Source organism: Balearica regulorum, chromosome 15 (genome assembly GCF_011004875.1).
Source record: "Balearica regulorum gibbericeps isolate bBalReg1 chromosome 15, bBalReg1.pri, whole genome shotgun sequence".
Taxonomy (NCBI): domain Eukaryota; kingdom Metazoa; phylum Chordata; class Aves; order Gruiformes; family Gruidae; genus Balearica; species Balearica regulorum.
In genome coordinates, this window is record NC_046198.1 from 1,219,201 (window position 1) to 1,235,122 (window position 15,922).

The 15,922-nt window shown below is 46.6% G+C and overlaps 1 protein-coding gene across 1 annotated transcript; it reads left to right on the forward strand.

Moving 5' to 3' along the window:
* The first annotated feature begins 1,061 nt into the window (after window positions 1-1,061).
* On the forward strand, window positions 1,062-15,792 carry CCNF (cyclin F). Its single transcript, XM_075767270.1, has 17 exons — window positions 1,062-1,172; window positions 4,527-4,681; window positions 5,117-5,223; window positions 6,128-6,195; window positions 6,998-7,191; window positions 7,549-7,602; window positions 8,129-8,233; window positions 8,796-8,873; window positions 9,297-9,448; window positions 10,103-10,267; window positions 10,928-11,051; window positions 11,420-11,600; window positions 12,042-12,129; window positions 12,667-12,766; window positions 13,060-13,190; window positions 13,381-13,550; window positions 14,109-15,792. Exons 1-17 carry the CDS (start codon window positions 1,160-1,162, stop codon window positions 14,570-14,572), a joined length of 2,349 nt encoding a protein of 782 aa, XP_075623385.1. The 5' UTR covers window positions 1,062-1,159; the 3' UTR covers window positions 14,573-15,792.
* Window positions 15,793-15,922: the final 130 nt, after the last annotated feature.

Consider the following 15,922-nt stretch of genomic DNA (forward strand, 5'->3'; position numbering starts at 1 on the left):
ACTGCTGGGAAAGTTTCCAGCACCACAAACCGTGACATGGTCATTTTATGTCCCACAAAATGACAGCTCCTCTTCTTGCTGCTCCTTTCTAAAAGGGTCAAAAAAGGTTTCGACTGAGTTAACGCAATAACTGATTTTCCTTCATTGCTCTGTTCGTCTGCCAGCCTTTTCAAGATGCCTCTTTATCTCCGCCTGCTCTTTGCCTTCTGAGGATCAGGGCTTTCCTCCGAATCCTTGACTCAGGTTTGAACTTTGAGTCCTAATTGTCTTCCCAATTCCCCCTCACCCTTGCACAAGGCCACGACGGGGCAGGAGCAGGGTGCCGTGGGGGGACATCGGGGATGCTCTGCCTGGGCAGCCCTGCTCCTTCCTCCGGCGGGGACGCCCTCCCTCCTGCTCTTCCTCCCGCACCAACACCCTTAGGCTCCGGTTACTCAGGGTGGAAACAAGACACAAGCGTTCCCTCAGTCTGGTGTAGCTGCCTCTGCCGGGCCAGCCGGGGTGCCAGAGCGGGTGCACCACGGAAGGCAGCTGCCGGCTAGGGCCTAGCGCTGAGGAGGGAATCCCGGCCACCTCCGCGGGGCCCGGTGGGTGACACAGCCGGCGGGAACACGGCCCCGGCCTGAGGGAACGGGCGCGCAACCGGCGCCTGTTGTCATGGCAACACCCCCACACCGGGGGGGGGGTGTCTCCTGCCCCGTACGCATGCGCCACAGCCGCCGTGGCGGCGAGATGCTCGAACCGCCAACTGCCCCAATTCGAATTCGCATCCTCGAGGACCAATCACGACCCGCGGGGCGGGGAGGGCACCGCCTCTCGTCGGCCTTCCGGCCAATCGCAAAGTCTGCTGTGTTTAAAAAAAAAGTGCGCGCGGCTGGTAGGCGTAGCTCAGGAGCGCTGGGCCTATCGCGGGCGGGGGCAGGTCCGGCCGCCCCAGGGAGACGCCTCGGGGGGCGTGGCCTGGGCGGAGCTCGCCCCGCGCGTCTTCCCTGACCCTCACTGAGAGGCGAGGGGCGGGGCTGGTGGGGGCGTGTCCTGCCCGAGACGCCCCACCTCCCCGCGGCCGGTTCGGTCCCGCCCCCTCGCGGCGCCTCTCACTCGGAGCCGGTCTGGGCGCGGCGGCCGGTGGTGTCCGTTCGGTCCCCGGGGACGCGCCGTGATGAAGGCGGGCGGTGAGTGCGGGCCGAGCCGCGGGCTCCGGGAGTGCCGCTTCGTCCCCCTTCCTCCCTCCCTCCCTCCCCCTCAGCTCTGAGGGGCTCCGCCGCGGCCTCTCCCCCCCCTCCCCGCATCGCGCCCCGCGTCGGGCCCCTCCTGAGGGGGCTGCGGAGGCGGGAGGGCCTCGCCCCGGGGGAGCGGGTCCTGCCCAGGCCCCGCCGCGGCTCCCGCCGGTGCCTTGAGGGGCCGCCGGGGAGACCAGTAACGGTTGCGGCGGCGGCTCGGTGGCGGCGGCGGCGGGGCCCTGGCGGCCGCGCGCCGAAATTCAAACGGCGGCTGGGGGCGGTGCGGGCTGCGGCCCGGGCGGGGGGCTCGGGGCTCGGGGCGGGGGGGGGCACGGGCCGTCCGGGCTGCGGCTCCCTCAGGGCGTCCCGCTTCGGAAACGGCTGTGCCTGCGGGACCGGCCCGCGGAGCGCTGCCCGCCGTCGGTGCGGTACCTGCGGGCGCTTTTCCCTCCCTTCGGCCGGAGGGTCCGGAGCTCCAGCGGGAGGATGTGTCTGAGCGCTCCTGCGCTTCGCACGTCGAAGCCAGGCGTTGAGAAATAGATCGTGTAACTTCTAAGACGTCTTTGAATTTATTGGGCACAAATTGATACGCGGGAAGCCCCATGCAAAGGTAAAAAAAAAAAAAAAAAAAAAGCGGGTTTTGCTCTAAGGGTGGCTGGAGGGCGGCACAGGTTGCCCAGAGCGGTTGTGGTGTCTCGGTCCTGCGAGACTCCCGAACCCGAGTGGAGTGGTCCTGCGCCGCCGGCTGTACCTGCCCCCGCTTGGGCAGGGCGGTTGGACGGGGTGATCTCCAGAGGTCTCCTCCAGCCTGGCCTGCTCTGATTTTGTGAAGCGACAAATGGAAAATTTCCTTGTGCGACTTCCTGTCTTTTAAAATTGAATTTTCTCTTCCCTGAGTTGCCTAAGTGCCCCACGCTCCTGAGTCATTCAGCTCTTCATACAGGTTTAATTGGCATAGCAGTGTAGAAGTCCATTTCTTTTTCATGGCAGTAATACTGCTGAAGTTTTCTCCAGAGTGGAGAAGAGGATGTGAAGGATTCTGCCCTGCCCACGTCAAAAAGGTTTTATTTTGGATGGCAATAGCTTTTTAATCAAAGGTAACAGGTAGATACATGCTACTGGTGAGACATTAGATGCTATTTTGTATCAATGTTCATTTCATTAAACCTGAAGTGCTAAGGACATTAATAGCATATGGGAACAAAAAAACCTGCGTTAGCACAGTGGTAGCCATGGCTCACAGACCCCTTAGGAATTTGCAGACTCCTCTTAAGGGTCCTGCTGAACACCCGGATAACCTTCCCTTTGCCAACTAAAAAACCTGTCTGAAGCAACTGAGTCTGATGCAGCAACTTCGCTCTGAACGAGTTGCCTGTAAAGTTTGCGTTGGCCGTGCAGTCTGTAAGTCTGGACGCTTCCCGGTGGTGCGGGCTGACGTGCTGAGAGAGATGAGGGTGTAACTGGCCAGTCCATACGTTTTTTCCATTTGCTGCATCTGCAGTGGGAAAGAGCTGTTGCTCTTATCTTCCCGAAGAGAAACGCAATGCGTTGCTTCTCCGGACTTTCACTGAAATTCTGTGTGAAGAACTGGAGATTAGTATGAGATCATGAGGTTTTCCATATGTTAGGTTATAACCAGAAGTTAAACACCTAAAGTAGAAGAGCAGGCCAAAGAGGAAAAAAATATTAATGGAGAAAAATATTTGCTTAATTAAACTCTCTATCCTCACCTTGACTTTTACACCACCTTCTACTTTCATTGTAAAAAAAAAAAAAATTTGAGAGCTGCATCGTTCTCTCAGGAACGATGCCTTTCTTCAGGTTTATGCCTTTGACCCTATAATCTGGTGACACTATGTAGCTCTGACTTGGTTTACTCCATAGATAACCTGGGGTGGTTTGGTATACGTATTATACTACTGCTTTGACTCTACTGTTTTCATTTTTGTCAAAAAATATTCAAACTAATAACGAACTAGGGAAAATAGGGTAAGCGATGCTAGCACGCGTGTGTTGCACAATATTGGGTGCTCCAGTGGAGTCTGTGTCTTTTGTTAAACTTTTTAAGAAAACGGTCAGTAATTAAATTTCCCAAGTATAATCTCTTTGTTTGATACTTAAAATACAACCAAAATATCTCCTGTAATAAGACAAAGGCCTTTACATGGCCCTTCAATTTGTGGGGCTCAAGGTTTCACTTCAGAATTTTTTTTAATTTTTTTTGAGCCTTCACCTCTCCAAAGAAAATGTTCAGCCTTTTCTCGCTCAGAAATGGGCCTCTTGCTTGTATGGGCTGCTCCTGAGAGCTGTAAGAGGCTGTCATGGCAAGGAGCAGTGTTGGCATCTCCGCCACTGCGTGGCAGGGCTCTGAAAGGTACGGCATGAACCAGGGTTGACCCAGGTCCACCCCAGCGCCGCTCGGCGAGGGCGATCCTTCGCCACCGCTTGCAGGCTGGAGGTGAGGAATGTGCTTTTTTTTTTTTTTTTCTTTCCTCCTAGCACCTTTCAGTGATTTGATTTTCCGCCGTTTGTTAGCCAGACTGCTGTGGGTGTAGGGGCTTCTGGACGCAGGCTCTTAGCACTGCGCTGTCCCCAGGAGGTGGGAAAGGGACGGGGCTTCCTGCCGTGGAGTAGGAGTCCCCCAGCCAGCAGTACTCACGTGCTGCTCTTGGGTTTGCCTTATCCGTTGGAGCGTTTTCCTCTCTTGGCGAATGTAGTGAGGGTAAAGCTGGTCTTAATGAGGAACAGAAGGTGTAGGTGATGCCTTAGTCTTTGAACGCTGAGATTTCAAAAAAAGGGCTTCCTGGTTCTTGGGGGTCTGCCGTGAGCACCCAGGGTGGCCACTGGCTGCTTAGAAAGACGGGCTTTTGGCTTGAGCTGGTTTGGTGGGTCCAATCGTCCTCATCTCTCTGGTCACATTTCAAGGACTGCTATCGATTGAAAAGGAAAGGTTGGGGGACAGGTAAATGAAGGTGTAGTAGTGACAGTTTAACTAAACGCAGTCAAATGATGGAGTTGGGACATGGAGGGGTGCTCCTCGATGAAGAGGACTTGAACATGAGCCATTCCTCCTGAGCCTCTGAGCTTAATTGACTACACTGAACAAGTCACTCGCTACTTTGTGACTTACAGTGTTACAGGACACATGCTAAGTCTCTCTATGATTAACATGTTTTAAGAAGTGTCCTATGCTGCCGTCAATGCCTCCTCAAGTAAAGACGTGTCTATGCACGTGTACCCTCTAGTGCCTTTTTTCCTCCTACTGTTCTGTCACTAACTGATGTGTCCCATGTTTTTGTTTTCCAGTGATTCACTGTAGATGTTCCAGGTGCTTTTCCTTCCCTTCAAAGCGCAGGATAAGAAAACGGCCCCGAGTCTTGACGTTGTTAAGTCTGCCTGAGGATGTTCTTTTTCATGTTCTGAAAGGTCTTCCTGCTGAGGACATCCTCTCGGTCCGAGCTGTGAGTCTGCTGCTCCTTCCCCTCTGTCATGCGCGGTGATTTATCTCTGCCATTAGGAGCCAAGGCTGCACATGGAAAAGGCTAACTTCTCCTGTCAGAGTAAACCTGAAGAAAACCAAAGAATACATGCAGTAATTAATTAGATTTTTGCTATCCCATCAGCAGTTTTATTTCTCAGTACGCAAGCTTAAGAAGATTAGCAATAGTATTTGAGTGCACTGTGTAAATATTCTGTGGGAATTGTCCTGTGAGATCACTGTGGCTGAACAAATTAGTTTGTTTTGGCATCTCTTGCCTTAATCATGATTAGGCAGGTAACGAGTTATGATTACCTTGTGATTAATTAGTTACCTATCTAAAATTAGATTGCAAAGAACTATTTTTCTGTTCGTCCCTTTACTTTAGTAATTATTATTTTACACTCCCCCTTTGCAGGTGCACTCACATCTTAAATACCTTGTGGATAATCATGCTAGTGTTTGGGCATGTGCAAGTTTCCAAGAAATATGGCCTTCTCCAAACAATCTGAAGATGTTTGAAAGGTAAGCTTTAAGAATCAAATTTGTCTGACGTTGTAGAAGAGGATGCTTGAAGGTAGATACACAGTTCTAACCAGTCCTCACTGTAAGTGGGGGATCTGACTTTCCCTTTTTGTCAAGGGATTGTTTTTGTGAAGAATTACTGGTTTCGTGCCTGAGCTGCAGCTTGTAACTGCTGTCTCGTTACCTGGAACAGGGCCTGTTGCATGTACCAAAGTTATTTCTCTTTAAGGACATTAATATTCCATATTGGAACATAGCACATTAACTGAAATCTGTTACTGGTGCTTCCATATGAATGCGCAAGTCAGATCAGAGGCTCAAGAGCACAACCATATTTCTGAGCTGGTTTGGTTATTTCTTGTGCAAACCAGTGTATTGAAAAGTAGGTGAATTTCAGTACTAAAACGAGTGAAGTTTGAAAGGGTAATGATAAATCTGCTTAAAAAGGACAGAGCATCTCTTTACCCATCTGATTTGAAGGGAAACCATCAGTTTAAATGGCATAACTGTTTTGCTTCTGGCTAGTGCTTCTTTGATGCATGTATTATCTTCTTTCTGAAGAAGATTACTATGTGCGCATCAGTTTGGAAAGGAGGGGCACAAGGGCTTGATGCATGTCCTTGAGGGTACGAGTACCAAAACATGTTATTGCGATCTCGTGTTGGGGGTGCTGCGTGGGAATGGGAAAGAGTTCCTGTGAATTGTCAAATTCTCCTGGACATTGCTGTACGAAAGGGTTGCAGCCAGAAAAGCCTCAGCGTAACTTAGGTTTAACTCCTGTGGTGAAAGCACGTATGGTTCTGGTTGGCGATCACCAAGCCTGGCCTCCTTGAAGTAAGTTGTTTGAGGACCTGGAAGCACCTACTGACTCCAACCTGAAATGTCTTCTCTGTTTCCCTTCCAGGGCTGCCGAAAGGGGAAACTTTGAAGCTGCTGTGAAGCTGGGGATAGCGTACTTGTACAATGAAGGCTGTAAGTGTGCAACCTTGTACTCGGGTCTTTGGGGAAGATGGCATGACAGAAGGAAATGTAGATGAGCTAAAGAGTTATTTATAGATACAGATCAGACTGTTTCACCATAAAGATGGCACTTTTACTGGCTGCTTACAAAGCTATTTCTCCTGTGTCTCAAACACCGACGCTTATGTACCGAGGCTGTAGAGCAGTGAAGTGCTGAGCCAGCTTCGTGCCTTCCGTGTGTGCTTAGGTCTCATTTACTATCGTCTCTCTTCAGTTTTACCTTTCAGCGCAGCTTAAGCGCTGGCCACTGAACTGCGAGGTGTTAAATGGTAGTATAGTGCACAGCTCTTTTAGAAAAGAAGTCAATGCATAGCTTAGGAATTCATGCTTAGAATTTGTCCTTTGTAAACTTCTGATCAAACCTGGCTACTTACCTAGTCAGATAAATGTAACGAAAGGGACTGACGGTCGGCAGGAGGAGCCGCCTTGCTGAGGATGCTGGCAGGGCAGGTGACTTGCACACCGGTCTGTTTGTACACTGACAGGAATTCACGTTGCTTTGGGAGTTGGTATTTGCTGAAGGCCACCACACATACACGCCCCACACACCCCCAGCTTAGGGTCATGTGTTCCTAAAGACTCATTGTAGTAAGATTTTTCTTCTTTTGTCATCTCCATGATTTTTAAAGCTCTAAAGAGAAGACACTTTTCAATCTCTTCCTGATTGTATCCTATTGTCTGTCTTGGCCTTGCTAAGTGCCAAACACGCGTTGTGAATAAACTAAATTACTTCTGGCTTTTTTTTTTTGTTCAGTGTCCATCTCTGACGAGGGTCGTGCAGAAGTGAATGGATTGAAGGCATCGCATTTCTTCAGTCTGGCGGAGCGCCTGAATGTGTGCGCAGCTCCGTTTATCTGGCTTTTTATCCGTCCTCCCTGGTCCTTGAGTGGAAGCTGTTGTAAAGCTGTGGTCTATGAGAGTCTCAAAGCAGAGTGTCAGTTGGAGAAAGTAAGATTTCTTTCTGCCCTTGACTTTAACATAGGCCAGTAGCTGCATCTAGTTCTTCTGGGAAAAAATATTTTTGTTTTCCCAAGGAACTCCTATGCTCTTGTTGCTTAAATGACTGTGGATCAATCATTTTAATGAATTTATTGCCGAACTACATTTGATATATCATGAGTGCCGGAGGCCTGTACTGTCTCTTCTGTGAGATTCAGTACTGTCACGAAGATGATAAAACACTGAGAAAAGCAAGGGGGAGGAATGATTAAAAGGCAAACAAAATTGTAGTCTGGATTTACTAGCAAAAATTGCTATTGTTTTTTGTTTATCTTTAACAATGCTTTATCTTAATGCTTTCTTCAGGCTCAGAAAGGATCTATTCTCCACTGCTTGGCAAAGGTCTTGAGTCTCTTTGAGGTGAGCGGTGTTTCTGATTTGATGTGTTTGGGTACTTTTTTTTTGTGATGCTAATGGTGTTTGTCTTGATTAAAAAAAAAATCAGCCAAATGTTCTTATATTCCTCAAGTGGCCTAGGAATTTCTGCTCTCATGAGTTTAATTTACTGGTTGTTTAAAGGAATGTTATCAACTTAATTTATTGAATTTTACAAGCAGTGAAATTAATTTTGGTTTGATTATGGACTTGCAGTGTTGTCAGGTCTCAAAGGAAGCTTTCCAATCATAATGCATATCAAAAAATAGTCCTTCAGCCAAAAAGCTTTTGTCTAGCTGAGGAAAACCACTAACTGCGTCCTGAGCCAGGCTCTTTGAATGAGAGCCCTGAGTGGAGGTGGGAGCATCCCTTGTAGTCTGAGGGGGATTTGCGACTGGTTGATTCCGCTCTGTAGCATTCAGTACAGAGCTGTTCTGTAGCTTCTGAAGTTTTGAGATCTGGTGCCCAGTGGGCTGGACAGCATAAATACCATTGTGCCTTTTCTTCTTAGGATGAAGAAAGAAGAAAAGAGTCCCTTGAAATGTTTGAAGAATCTTCAAAGCAGGGTTGTTTAAACAGCTCCTACCTCCTTTGGGAAAGTAACAGAAAGGCTGCTGTAAGTATTTTTTTTTTGTCTCAAAACAACTTTTTTTGCTGTAACCTCTGGACCTCTGTTATGTGCAGTGAACATACACAGAAAGAAATTGCTGTTCCTCAGAGCTTACCTTCTTCATAAACAAGGAGAGCACTAAGAACTCCCAAATGAGCTTTGGTGTCTGTCTTGGTGTTTAAAGTGAGTCTCCAAGCAGTTGTAGCTGAGGTGCAAGAAGTTCCTTTATACTAACCCTGCTAGAGGCATAGGCACTGCTGGCTAGTGATCATGTGGCTCAGTTAGGAACAGGAGGGGGCAGACTGCCTGCGTTGTCATTAATAAATCTGCCAAAGCTCTCATGTTGGAATCCTGAGTGACTTGTCTCATTTCCTGTGAGACCTTGGGCAAGACCTGAAGAAAGCTGCTTAAAAACAACGTTGTCGTCATGATGAGAAACAGGCTGGTTGCTGAAATAATAGATGTACCCACAGGCAGTTTTTTTTCCTCTGGATATTAGGACTACAATCCTTCTGTTCGTTGTGTAAAAGTAATGATTTTTGAAATCTGTTTACATTCCTCTCTGTAGATGTCAGATCCTGGCAGATACCTCCAAAGTCTCAGGAAGCTACGAGACTACGCAGCAAAGGGCTGCTGGGAAGCACAGGTAAGACTGACTTTTCCCAGGAAAACAGTCTTTGTTTGGTCTTTTCTATGCTGCCATTGTGGGTTTAGATTCCTCCCTTTAGAAGCAGGGTCAAAATTGTTGAATGATAGCTGTATATGCATGTGTGTATTTAACCTGCAGGCCCCCCCTCTTTTGGAAAATACCACACATCTGTGGTACGATCTGAGTAAAGGTGCATCTTTTGATGGACTTAAAAGCCTGCCCCCAAATGTGTATACGTCTGTGTTCAACATTTAAGCCAAACTAAGAACTACTGATTCAAGTCGTTTGTTGTGTTTGCCCTCTGTTTTCAGCAGGAAAATTACGTGACCTTAGTTTGCTTTTGGTTTAAAAAAAAAAAACCTCAAACAAAAAAAAAAAAAAAAAAACAAAAACCTTTCTTTTGTGTTCTCTCTACTACAGATAGCTTTAGCCAAAGCTTGTGGGAATGGAAACCAAGTAGGATTGGAAGCAAAATCTTCCAGTGAAATGGTGTCTCAAATCTTTCAAGCTTCCCTTCCTATCAGCAAGCAAAGTATCTTCACTGTGCAAAAAGGAATGAATGAAACAATGAGGTAAAAACTCAGATCCAGGAGTCAGGCCACACAGCAGAAACCATTGCGTATTTCTCTCTATGTCTGTAGAGGGAAACAAATCTAGAATGAGGTCTGTTGGAGGATGGAATTTTTTGGTTTACTCTTCTGTGATGTGTTATGTACATTGAGAGAAACACATCCTGTTTTGCAAAGAAAAAGTATCAGAGCCCTTATTTCAAGCTCCGATGAAGAACTGAAATGAGGTGTGTGAGGTTTTTTTTCTAGGCTGTAAGTTCTCACATCTGTCAGGAGTAACAAGCTCCTCAAGAACTGGAGGCACTGTTTGGCTTATCGGAGCTATAGTTACTCTCTGTAGTTATTTTAGGTGGCCTTTAGCCTCCTAATTGGTATGCCCTACCCCTTTACTTCTGCAAGTGCTATTATAGGGTAGTTTCTAATTGCATTTCACAAACAACTTAAGACCATTGACCCTTCAGAGGGTATCAGACCTCTGGCTGCAAATCCTTATCTCAAGTGCAACACGTCATTATTTTGAAAGTTCTTTTGGTTGAGTTTCTTGGTTGGAACTTTTGAGTGGAGAAAAGACTTGGCAACTAGGCGTGGGGAAGGTGCTGAGCACGGCTTTGAGTAGCTTCTGACTGCATAGATTGTGTGTCTGTCTTTCCTGTCCAGGTACATCCTGATTGATTGGCTGGTAGAAGTGGCTACCATGAAAGACTTCTCTAGCCTATGCCTTCACATGACAGTGGGATGTGTGGATCGTTATTTGAAGCTGAGGCCTGTACCTCGGGCTCGACTCCAACTCTTGGGAATAGCCTGCATGGTCATTTGCACACGGTAGGGGTTCTGACGGGTGAACAGAGGTGGTCATTGTGATCATTCAAATGCATTTCTGCAGCTCAAGCTTTTTTTTTCCCCCCTTCCCTTGCTAATAATAATACTGGAAAGAATCTTTGGCTTCCCTCTACATTGACTGTTGCTTGATCTGTGTTCAGGTACAAACACAATCTCTGCAAATGAGACACAGAATGTAATTCCTTGAACTTGTTTTGAAATATGAAAAAACTTTAGTGGTGGATTGATCTAAATGCATTCCATCAACAACTGAAGTCTTTCATACCATATTGAAATGAGTAACCCTGTAAGGAACAACTGCAGCAGGGTTGTCACCTAGTTTAGTCTGTTATGCTCGGATGAACTACGTGGTGTGGTGGAAAACTATTCTGTGTTAGTTTCCTTAATATCTTGCATCTTAACCTAGGAGAGGTTTCATAAATGAGGAATTAGGAACATTCTAGTAGGTGGTTCTAGCTTAAAGGTGAAATCAATGAAGAGCAGCTGTTCTTTCTTTCCTGGTCTGTACCTGGGAAAGTACTTTATAAAGTTGTTTAACTCTTTGGTCATCTTGGGTGCATTTATCTGCCACAAAAAACATCAGTGCACAGGTGCACAAATTCCCTTTCTTCTGGGGTTAACTGTTAATATTTAATATTGCAGTTTCATCAGCAAAGAGATCTTGACAATACGGGAAGCTGTGTGGCTAACAGACAACACATACAAATATGAAGACTTGGTCAGAATGATGGGTGAGATCATTTCTGCCCTAGAAGGAAAGATAAGGGTGAGTTTGGAAAGTGGATGGAATGTTTCACCCCTTGGGCTGCTGTTGAAGTCTGGCTATTGTAATTAGCACTTCTCCTTATCTAAGATGTTGGGGTTTTATGTGTTCTCAATCAGCAGTGGAGACCATGCACGTTTAAAAGCATACAGATACAAAACCCTCTGCCTTTCTGTAGCGACTAAACCATAAGTTTTAAGAGGCCACTTATCCTTTCACTGGAGAATGTTTCAGTATCAGTGTAGCAGTTAAAAAAAACCCAACCAACCAGTCCCTAATGTAATGAAAACAGCATCTCCTGGAAACAACTGTGTTCTAAATACTTGGTGTTTGACTTGTATTGCCAAACTCTGTTCTCCTTTCTGTGCTAGATACCTACCATTGTGGACTACAAAGAAGTATTGTCGAATGTAGTCTCACTGGAGAGAAGAACTCTTCACCTGTACAGCTTCATTTGTGAACTGTCACTCTTAAACACAAGCCTTTGCATGTATTCCCCAGCTCGGCTGGCTGCTGCGGCACTGCTGCTGGCGAAGATACTACACAGGCAAGGTAAGGAACCTTACCGTGAGTAGAGCTGCAGCATGGTATGTCGCCTTGTCTGGTTTCTTTCTTTGGGGTTTTCTTGGTGTTGCTTTGTCTTTAGGCAAGATGTCCCAAACACTGGGCTGGAGGAAGGTGGGGCAGGTTTAAGACTTCAGAATGAAGAGTTGGGTTCAGTCTATTTTGCCTCTTACTAGTGATGACAAACAAGAGTATTAGCACCAGACCACACAGGCTTAGTGTTTAAATCAGACTGAAGATTCCTATACTTAAGTGTAACTTCAGTTTGGCAGGTAAACCTATCCTTAAAGCTAACGGTGAACTTGAACGAACTACGTGCAGGCGTTAGCCTATAAAGATCGTGATCTTTATCCCATTAAAAAAACCTAAAATGTCTGACTGCAGAACTCCCAAGCCCTGTGAAATGGTAACATGTATTCTCTTCTCCAGCACACCCATGGACCAGCCAGCTGTCTGAGTGTACCGGCTTCTCTCTTGAAGACCTGTTGCCCTGTGTGCTAAGCCTCCACCAAAAATGGTAATAGTTTTGGAACTCTTCTGGGAGGGCACATGAGTGCTTGGATTCCATCTCTTGCAGACAAGTTGCATCTATACGGTCAGCCCTTCTGAACAAAGGGGGTGGCTTTGGGAAACTGCCTTCTTCCCCCCCAAGGCACTGAGGCTAGTTCAGGGACAGCTATTCCATTTCTCCCAATGGGTCATGCCCTAGGTTACAGAACACGTGATGCTCCTCAAGGCTAACAGGTTTCAGCTTGCCAAACATCACTATTTTCACTGCCACCTTGGTGAGCTTCAGAAGGAGTTCCAGTAGCAAAAGTAGCTCACCTCTTTAAAGAGTACAAGGCAAATACCTTGTATGAGCAGAAAAGGAATTAGTTGCTCATATGCTTAGGAACCAAGTGTCCTGGCTAGCCAGTTAGCAGCTCTGCTGAAACACCAACTTCCTTAGCACAGAGCTGAGCTGGACAGAGGGAAAGTACTTAAATTAGCAGGTTTTGTTATCACTGTTTCATATAATCTGTTCTAAGATTTCAGCTTTAATCTTTCTTTCCAGTTTCCATGACGATGTCCCAAAGGATTACAGGCAGGTGTCTTTAACTGCAGTGAAACAGCGATTTGAAGATGAGCGTTATGAAGAAATAGGCAAAGAAAAGGTGGGTGAGCTCTTTGTCTTCATTTGCTGATGTCTGGCACCCACCCAGCAAAGCTTCCATGTGGCAGGATGTAGTAAACTTCAAGTAATGGGAAGTGGGTTCTAACTTTAGACTTTTGGAGTAGAGGATATCTAAATAAAGTGGTGACTTTAAACTTGATATGCGAGGACTACAATTACTTTGGTTGAGTATGTGTGGGAAGTACTCACTGGGATAGGTTTCTCCTAGAAAATAGCTAGCCTGGCAGAGGGAATCACACTGTCTAATTCTTACTGACTTTTTTTGGTTTTTAGATGATGAGTTACAGCCAGCTCTGTTCGTTGTTGGGTATGAAACAGGAGGACCCGGAGCCCAGTCCCTTGCACATGAATGTGGTGGAAATTCAGACTTTCCTTAGCTCTCCCTCTGGAAAGAGAACTAAAAGGCTAGTATAACTCGTTGCTGTAAACACCTCTGAGGACTAGCATGAGCCTTTACTCCTCTCTGGTATCCTGAGGCTTCATTCTTAAATATGATCAATTTTTCTGTAATCATCTTAATTGATATATCTATCAAAAGAGCTGGAAAAGAAGACTTGGCATTTAATGTGTGACTTCTGGATTTTCTTTCTACAGGAGGAGGGAAGACAGCATTCAGGATGACAGAGGCAGTTTTGTGACTACACCCACAGCAGAGCTTTCCACTCAGGAAGAAAGTCTCCTAGATAACTTCCTAGACTGGAGTTTAGATTCCTGCTCTGGTTATGAAGGTGATCAGGAAAGCGAAGGCGAGAGAGATGGAGATGGTGAGGGTTTTATTCTCCTTATAAAAAGCAGACAAGAGAATTGAAACTGTCTTTTCATCTTTGCTTAAAACTGTTTCTCAGGCAACAGAAGCCTGAACTTTCTTCTGAAGACCAGTTGGAAAAACTCCCCCTTCCCCAGTGGTTATAATTGTTAAACTATTGGAGAGGTATCTATCTGTTCTCTTCCTCTATACTGGTTCAGAACATGATGAAGGGGTTTGTAGCTGCTTAGCATTTCAGAGACTGTTCTCAGATACTGCTGATGGTGGACCAAAGGTGATGAATGGCCCACTGTGTTAGAACGCTCCGTTACCCGTTTGTTTTGCTGACTTGGGGACTGGCTGTTTATTTTCTAAACAGCTCTTGGTACCTATCCAAACAGTCTGAGGGGGGAAAGTTGCCGTTTTAAATGAGGGTGAACTTAGTGCTCTACTCTCCCCTCCGTGTGTAAGTAGACATTGTGATCTTGCTTGGTTCTTTTTCTGCTCGATTCTGTGCTGAACACCCACTTGGTGTTGCCTGAATCAAAACTAACCTTTTCCTTTTATCATTCCGCAGTGACGGGTCCCAGTGGGATCCTGGACGTGACAGTGGTCTATATGGATCCTGCGGAGCACTGCTGCCAGGACTCCAGCGATGAAGACAACCTAGCTATAGAGTGGGCCGGGCATGCGGCACCACTGAGGGAGGCCAAGCTGCCGGATGACACTCGCAGCCTTTCAGCACATCTCACCCCAAGAAATCCTAACCTGGAAGGGAGCTCGGGCTACTCTTCTGTCAACAGTGGCAGTCCTACATCTTCTGCAGAAGGCAGCCTTGGAGTACCTCTCAAACCTACCTCAGCACTGGCTCCTGGCCGTGCCCTGAACAAGGAGCCCTGCCTGCCTCGTTACCTGGAATCGTGTTTACAGTCAGTCTGTGCTAGGCCTGGTGAGAGCAAGTGCGACAGGAGGCAAGTCAAGCGAAAAAATGTGGCAGAACACAGTGCAGAAAGGGTGAACTTGGGCTTCTTAAGCCTCTGATTTCTTCATGCTCTTTACTTTGCTAGGGTTCCTGGAAACAGTGTTTCTGTGTAGTCATACAGGGATGATAGCAAATAATTGTCAATACCTCCAAAAAGAGCCCTTCCCTTTGACTTTGCCTATGTGTATCTTCTAATTTTGTAGCTCATTTCTGGGCTAGCTGCTTCCTTCCTTGCTAGCTGCCTTTTTAAAGTATTCTCTACTGTCTGATCCTCTGCAAATTAAGATTCTCTTCCACATATGAAACTTTATAGCTCATGTTTGTCTTACCTCACCAGTTACTCCTTGGTGAGAAGAAAACTTGTCACCTCCCTTGCTTTGCCGTGAGGCCTGGCACTATAAAAGAAAGGAATTGACTTTGATTCCCAAGTTACTGGATGTAACACTATGCTTGAATTCTTCCACTCAAATGACCTTTTAGAGGCTGTGCTGCCTTTTCCTTCTGGCCAGGTACTGTCTCAGCCGGTGCTTCCCTCTTCTCTGTATATACTATTATTTGCTGCACTGATCTAAGGTTTTTATGGCTACAATCAAAAGGTAAATGAAGGCTCACTGCAGGGCTGAGCTTTTTTACCTACCTCTCAGATGGTTTTAAACTCCATGTGCCTCAGGCTCTAGTTGCCATGTTTTCCTCACCCAAAAAAATCCTTCTGTGCCTTAATGCTTCACTGCCCAGTACTCCAGTAACACCATCTCTGTGAACTGGTCTCTGCTGGAGCAGCGTTGTTAAACTGCCATCTCCAGCCCGTGGCTCAATGTCATTTCCCATCTCGCGCTGTCTTCCTTGCTCTTTCCACTAACGCGTCCTCCAGTAGAGCACAAATCACTTGAACACTAGAAGCAGGCAGCAGGGCAGGCAGTTTGTCAGACAAAGCCCTAGTTTAAGCCTTGCTGCTGGCTCCTAATCTGCAAGGGCAGCATATGCTTTTCTTAGCAAAAATGAAATCGGTGCTGCTTCAGAACAGTTTGAAGAAACCCCCCATGCTGCCCCCAGCCTGGGTTAAAGCTCCTTCAGCCTGCGATCGTTAAGAAACCATCCACCTCTACAACCAGGTAGTGAGCATTGCAATACCAAGGTACAAGACTTCCAGGAGGTGTCACTGAATTTAACACTGGAACTGGACTCCATGACTCTTCCTTCGTTTAGAAGTTACTGTGGCAGATGGCAACAGTTCAGATTACACACAGTGTAGTGACTTTTTTATAAAAACATTTTTTTTAATATGGCTGGCTCCCTGTCTTACTTCAATGACTGGTTATCCCACTGACCTGGGGCTTGGAGAACTGGTGGGATGTTTGGGGCTGAAGTCAGAGTTGAGCTCTGATTAAGTTGCAGATGGGGCTGCCTAT